This window comes from Crassostrea angulata, chromosome 7 (assembly GCF_025612915.1).
Source record: "Crassostrea angulata isolate pt1a10 chromosome 7, ASM2561291v2, whole genome shotgun sequence".
NCBI classification, from domain to species: Eukaryota; Metazoa; Mollusca; class Bivalvia; order Ostreida; family Ostreidae; genus Magallana; species Magallana angulata.
Window position 1 is genome coordinate 16,632,373 of NC_069117.1, and position 7,432 is coordinate 16,639,804.

Sequence of the window (7,432 nt, forward strand, 5' to 3'; positions counted from 1 at the left end):
CCCCTCCCTCCCAATGTAGGAATATAGTACAATGTAAAATAATGTTATGTGATTCAACAGTTCTTTTAGCAGGGATTTGGAAACTGTCTACCTAAGGAACAATCTTTCAAATTAAAATTCGTTCAAAAAAAAATTTCTTCAGATGGGTGGGTAAAATGACACGCTCTGATAAATAATTCTATTATGACTGCAGGTGTTCTCTGGCCTCATCCGTCGTTCTTTTTCTTGTGGCTTTAACTGAATTGTCTGGCGAGTAAAGGAAGTTACACAGAATGAATATGTGCCATTCAGTCAACTGAAATGTGACTGAATGGCAGTGATATGCCATTCAGGCACCTTTTCAGACCATTCAGTTGACTGAATGGCACAGATTCATCCTGTGTTATCAGCTTTCTTACTGCCTTCTTATGGCCCGGCTTGAAATGGCTGGGGCATATAAATGTAGTGTTACCTTGTTCCGTCTCTCTGTCATCACTCACTTTCCGATCATTATATCAACATCCGGTGCAAAAATTCAAATCAGATTTGATATATGGATGCGTCATATGAATATACAGCTTGATTTTGAATATTCTTTCTCTCCGATGCATAATTTAAAGAACGATTTCTTATTACATTTATTTATAATATTTCCAATTTGTATACTTTAAAACAAGCTTTTGTTTTTAAACCACTATTTTTTCATGCAGCACATGCTACGTATTACTACGAAGCGCAACTAAAACCGTTTTTCGGTTATGCTATAAGACACGCCCATTTTTTGACACTCATGTTTAATGAAGTTATTGGGTGTTAAGGTTCAAAATTGATTAATTATGTTATCACAGACAAAGACAGTTGAAAACGTAAATATTTCAGTGTATATTCCTGAATTTAATGCAGCTAAGCTCCAACCTCAACAGATAAGGAGTATCCTGGACGGTTATGTTATATTTTTAAGGTGTTTTTCCGATCTCTGCCGGAGAGGCCCAACAATGTTCGATTGGGGATGTGGTGTTCGGGCGGGACTCTTTTGATCTTATAGTGAATAAAAATTATTACATTTAAAATCGTCTTATCCACTTCTAGTTATTAAGCTGACAACCTAATATTAATTTTGTGAATATTCCTTTATAAAAGAGCATCTACATATGTATTAGGCAATTTAGTGCATAGTAAAGTTTAGCAAGTTGATCTCTATGGGCACTGCGAATTAATGGCCACATAATAAACAATGAAACCGTTACAAAAATTGTGAAATTTATCCAAGGATCAGGGGTTCTGGTAAGTAGGCTCTGTGGTTATAAAGTGACTTTCGATAAACTAAAAACAATCGTCTTTTTTACATAGTACTGGAATTTACGAAACATAAAGCGATCAAAGTAAATGCATTGTAAGAGTTAAGAAAATGCATCAACTAGATTAGTGATATTGGTAAAGGTACAGTTTGGTTAAAATGCCTGTATCTCAGGTGGCCTCTAGTAAACGAAAAGTTGTGTGTACTTAATAGTCTCATAAATGATTGCTAAAGTACAAAATTAATTATTCTGTACTAGGAAATATCTAATACCACCTTATATTTAAAAAATAAATCGACAAACACTTTCTTTTTAGTCCTGCATTGTCATTGCTTGTTACAGCTGTCAAAATACAGAAGTCATATGATTTAACCTGTGATATGTTTTTAGCAGTCATTATGACATAATATTAAATTACGTGAGGTTCATTATTAATGAACAACAATAGAAGAAGATGTCGACATTCGTTCTCATTTTTATTTTCGTACCAACTGTTGTGTTTGCGATACCCTCTCGGACTGCCCCACCACAAATTCAACAAGGTAAGGTTATTCCAAATCACGATTATTTTCATTAAAGTTTTCCCCTATCCTTTAACGCCCAATTAATCATCAACAGTATTGTCTTCTCTATTTTTTTAAAAATAATTTTCACCATCTTTACCCAATCATTGTTGTCTATTAAGAAATTCAAATAATTTGTACATACATGTAGCGATCGGGCCGGTTTTAAAATAAGGGGTGTCTGTGCAATATTATTACACCACGCATTACTTCTGTCCTAATATACATGTGGTCGACTACATCTGAACTTTTTTGTTATAAAAGTTTATAGTATATTAGAATGTGGTATGTAGTGGATTTTTCCACAAAGCAATGATATTGTTTTCTTATGTGAAACTTTCTATGGCATACTTGTAGTTCAATACACAAATGTACGTAGATTTAGATTTCTTTTTCTTATTTTTGTATTTCATTTTCATCTAGACCTACAGCACTCCATTTGAAATAACTTGTTTATCCAGATTATTTAAGTTCACTTCATTTAAGCGTAGGCAGAATAGGACAATGAAATATTAATAACAGACAAGAACTGAAAAGCTGCATATTTGATTAATGGACGATTTAAAAATTAAGGTCGACAAGGTTAATTACTGCAAATGTACGAATAAATACACAACATAATTGGCAGAAGCAGTCAATTTTTAAAAAAAAAAATACATGCGACACGATGCACATAATCCATATTAACTTGCTCAAACCGTAAAAAAAAAAATGGTAACCAATTAAATTAAACGCAAGGCGGGCACGCCCTACTTGTTGAAAAAAAGTGTTAGGCAAAAGCCCCGTCAACACAAAACGACAAAAAGATCATTAAAGTCCTGTGCAACGCAGTGAATTAGCAAGAGGTCCACAGGCCTTGACGGTCAACCGAGCACCATAGCCAATAGATGGACTTGTCATTGAGTCCCCTGTTTACATTTTAACCTTCATTTTGAAGTATAAACCCTAACCCCTGACTCCCCGCTGTTATTATTTGATATTTTCAAAAACACTAATTCATGAAAATGAGGTCGGTTTGGGTTTGAGAGTCGTTGGAATCTCGGATTATCTATACCTTAGCTCCAGGGGCAGAAGCACGCAAAATACACACACTCAGCCTATTTCTTCAAGTGTACAATGCTCATGATATTAGAGTAAGTTTCCTAAAATAGAATACATATTTAATTGACAATTTACCAATTTAAAATTGTAATGTATGACTCGTAGCAATCACCCCGAGTAAAAATAAATGATCAGTTTATGACCATATCCCCCCCCCCCCCCATTAAAAACATCTTCTTTTTACAATTTAAAATCAGGACTATGATTTTAGCAATGCATGATTTAATCTCCCAACACTCGGATAGTAAAGAAAATATTTTTAAATCAATACAATTTGACTGTGGCCATATTGGCAAAGCCTTGGGGTTTTAATACCCAACCCACGGACATTGAATTTCACAATTCTGGTGTGGAACTTCATGGGCATCATAACCATGCATTTAGTTGAAATCATAATCATGCATTTGGTTTTCCTCAAAAATATATTCGAAAAAATTCTAATATTTAATAACGTTTTACCATATACCCATATTGGTACCAACCAAGGGCCTGGCCCCCTGTAACAGGGTCATGAGTTTCACAATCTAACAAGAGGGCCTCATGGACAATGTATTCAGTTTTTCTTAAATAAACGTTGGAGTACAGACGAAGATTTTTATGGTTTTATACAGTTTTGGGAGTTTCAGTTTCCTGTGCAGTTACTCTGGCGAACCGGAAGTGGAACATCGTTTGGGCCTCAGCAAAAAGTACTACCGCTGACAAGACTTAGTACTTAAAAATAACAAATTCGAACTAATGTATCCAGAAGTATTGTTTTTCATTGAAACTTATTTATAAAAACCTTGAAAACAGTCCGATTTTAAATGAACATTATAGATATTTTTGTGGTCGTATATATTTCAACGCCAGAGTTCAATATTGCTTGGATACAATCATTTAAAAATATTTCGATAACTAGCTGGTGTAAATGCATATCATAGAGTTTGATGGCGTTAATTATATCCCTAAATACTACACAGCATGATGCATGTGGGGTTTTCCCGTCTATACATGAGCTCGGAATTATTTTTGGAAAAGCCTGATAATTCATATTAGAAAAATATACGCAATGTTTCATATACAGCTAAGGAACTACTTGCCAAACAAAATAACAAACCGTTGATTTAAGCATAAAAATAATCAATAAAATCAATTCCCGTCATTACTTTGATTACTAAAGGCTACACTGGTCCAATCTAGGGTCTGTACCCCTTACCCTAGTGGTCATTAATTTCACAATTTTGTTAGAGGGCTTCATGCGCGGATCCAGAAAATTTTTCCAGGGGGGGTCCGAAGGATAATTGTGTTTGCCAGGGGGGGGGGGGGGGGGGGTCCGAGGCATATTTTCGCGATAATTTTACTATGTAAATTTAATAAATTTTCATTTTCCAGGGGGGGTCGGGACCCCCCCCCCCCCGACCCCCCCCCCCTCTAGATCCGCGCATGGGGCTTCATGAAAATCATAATGGTTACCAATTCAGTGTTTGAAATAACCGTCAGCCCAACCGCCCGAGACGCATAACTTTTGTCACGGGCGAACAAATTTGTTTGTACGAGTGCCTGACTGGACGTGGATATTTTTGAGCCAAGTATATATAGTATCGGCATCGGAGTTTGAAGATTTTCTAACTGATTCTTATCACACTATCGCTTTCCTTGTATAGTCTTTTGACAACAGTCAAGACAAGTGTTTAATTCACGCAGACTGTGCTTGACATGTGAAGATGGTGAGATAGAGTCTCAAGACATGCTACGGAATAATATAGGATAATCTCAGCGACATTCCTCGAGGCTGAAAATTTTTAACGTACGTCTCTTCCTAATCTCAGACCAGTGCGACAGAGTTGCAGTAAAATTTGCTCCAACTTCCTTCTATTAATAGTAATACGCTAAATTAAATCAACTGCCCGCTTCGACCTTTTACTTTGAAGATCGTTTTAATTCCCTAAATCAACATAAAATGTTAGTATTCTACCATTTAATTGTTTAAATCCCACAAAATATGAACTTGTTTATTTTTCAATTCATTTCTCATTGAAGAGATTCGGAAGAGACAACAATTTTATGACGAAACGAAAATCGAAAAACAGATTTTTGAATGTTTTACATGCAAATGAAAAAAATGAACAAATGTCAATTTTTTTCTCCGGGCTGGTTGAATTTTAACAGGACTGGCAACTTATACTAGCTGTCAGCCCTGAGTGTCTAGCTAATATTTTGACGAGTTTAAAACATTGTTACCATTCATTTAGTTTTCCCCCACGATATTTCAGATACTTGTATATAAAAATCTGGCCTTTTTGCGTTTTTGTTTGGCCCGCCAAAGAGGCCCCGCGGGCGGTAAAGCCACGAGTTTCTAAATTTTGATTCCTCTTACCATAGAAGTACTTCACATAAAAATAATAGTAACAGACGAACACCAATTGCAAAAAGTCACCTAATAATTCAAGTGACCTAAATCTTTAAAAAAAAAACCTTCATAATTAAATCAGATCCAACCCCAAGCACGAGGTCTTAAGCAGCACGATAAAATCCCGGAGAAGTTACACTGTTTACATGAATAGGGATGTAGGGGTGTGTTCCGAGTGGAGTTTCCAAAATATGTATCCCATCCACTTTAAACATCATTATTTTCCCAGCGCGCAACATATAGCATCGCTGCTGTGCATGTATGCGTGTGTGTATAGCTTGGAAGCAAGTTTAAAGAAAACCCTTGCACGGATATTTATCAAACTTCGTACACTTATTCGGCATGGTAAAGGACAAACCCAATTAATTTTCAAGTCAATTAGTTGAGTACTTTTAAATATATCGTTAAAATAACACAGTTTTCAACAAATTTTATGTACGGCTTGACAATAACTACTTCTGCTTCACTTCTGTGAAAACAAAGTGAAAATAAGCAGTTCAAATCAACAACTTGATATTTTTAGCCGGGCTCTGCTGAAAGCAGAGTCCTGGTTGTAGGCAGGCAAATCGCCAATGTTACTATAAATAGCACAACTTCAAAAGTAAACAAAAAACCAACCAGCGTCGAAGTTAAAGCTTCCGCTATACCAAATAGTTACAGAAAGAGCCATGTTTTGTCAAAAGTGTTGTTTTTTTGTTTTTTGTTTTTTTTTATTTCAAGAGAATTGTCTTTCTTTTTATGTTTTCTTATTAATTACGTGTTTTAAAAACAAGACTATGCATTTTGGATACATACAATGCGCATGAATTTCCACGAACTACTTTGCTGTGCATTGAAGAAATGGGGATTGAATTTATAACGCTTGTTGGAAAATTCAAGGCAGCAACTGATGCATTTTTTTTACTAGACATTTTTATGTTTATAGCCGCTTACAAAATTTGGTCGCTCTCTGACATTAAAAGCATGAGAGAGAGAGAGAGAGCTTTTTTCAGTCTTTACTACACAATATGCATAAAGACACATCAATGGAGCCCGGCTTTCAGTACTTCAGTACTTTGATTTGGATTTAGATCTAGTACAGGTAAAGAAAAAGTAGTTTTTGTAGTAATGGAGGATTAGTAGAATGTTGTCTCCTCATTTACATAACGGTATATTCCTAAATAATGCATCCCACACACAATAACTAATGTCGCCAGGGGATACTCCGCTTAGCGCTGCCCTTATTTTGATATATATTTTGATAAATTTCAGGTTATATATTATATTTATACATTCTTAAAATAATGGTTAGTTTTGTAATCGAAAACTTAGTGGAAGTAAATTTCATTTCGTTTTACACCTTAACCAAGAAAATATTAAAGCGGTGTTTTTGTTTTTTTAGAGAACCCATTTACAGACCATTTGGTTTTGGGGCGTCAACAACCGTCTCGTTCACTAGATAGTATTGCATCGCCCAGGAATGCACTTCCAATGATATCTACTGAAGAACGCCAAGATCTGTGTCAAATTTGTCAAAGGTTTACGTCAGAAAAACCCTTAGAATGTAAAACTTACTGTGCAAAGATTCTAAAAGGCAAAACGTCAGCTACTAAATCAGGTTGGAAAGGTTTATGCATTATCCGGAGGAATACACTTTTCAAATTCACATACATGTAACAGTTGCTTCATATTTTTTTTTTCTTATTCAGGTTCCGACTCTAGGAAAAAACCTACAACACTGGGAGATGCTCTATGTGACTTTTGCAAGAAATACCCCAAATTCCGATTATCAGAAATATGCAAGAAAAAATTATGCTCTAAATAAACGAATGGAACTCATCTGCAGAAATAGAATTAAACAATATTAATCTATCCAAAAAGATACATATTCAGAAGTCTTAAATTTTCAAAAAAAAAAAAAACAAAACTGTTTTTCTATCTATGAATGGTGGTTATATTTGAAGAATCTTGTCTTTTTGTAAAGGCTTTTGAAAGTGTTATGATTGGTTGTAATTTTTCGCAACTGAACTCCCTAATTATGCCCCCCCCCCCCTTTCAAAGTAGGAAGTGCATATTGCTTTGTTGTGGTTCGTTTGTCTGTCTATCGGCGAGTCTACCAATAG

The 7,432-nt window shown here is 35.3% G+C and overlaps 1 protein-coding gene across 1 annotated transcript; it reads left to right on the plus strand.

Moving 5' to 3' along the window:
- Positions 1-1,642: 1,642 nt before the first annotated feature.
- LOC128191201 (uncharacterized) lies at positions 1,643-7,204 on the plus strand. Its single transcript, XM_052863284.1, has 3 exons — positions 1,643-1,819; positions 6,712-6,927; positions 7,019-7,204. Exons 1-3 carry the CDS (start codon positions 1,732-1,734, stop codon positions 7,132-7,134), a joined length of 420 nt encoding a protein of 139 aa, XP_052719244.1. The 5' UTR covers positions 1,643-1,731; the 3' UTR covers positions 7,135-7,204.
- Positions 7,205-7,432: the final 228 nt, after the last annotated feature.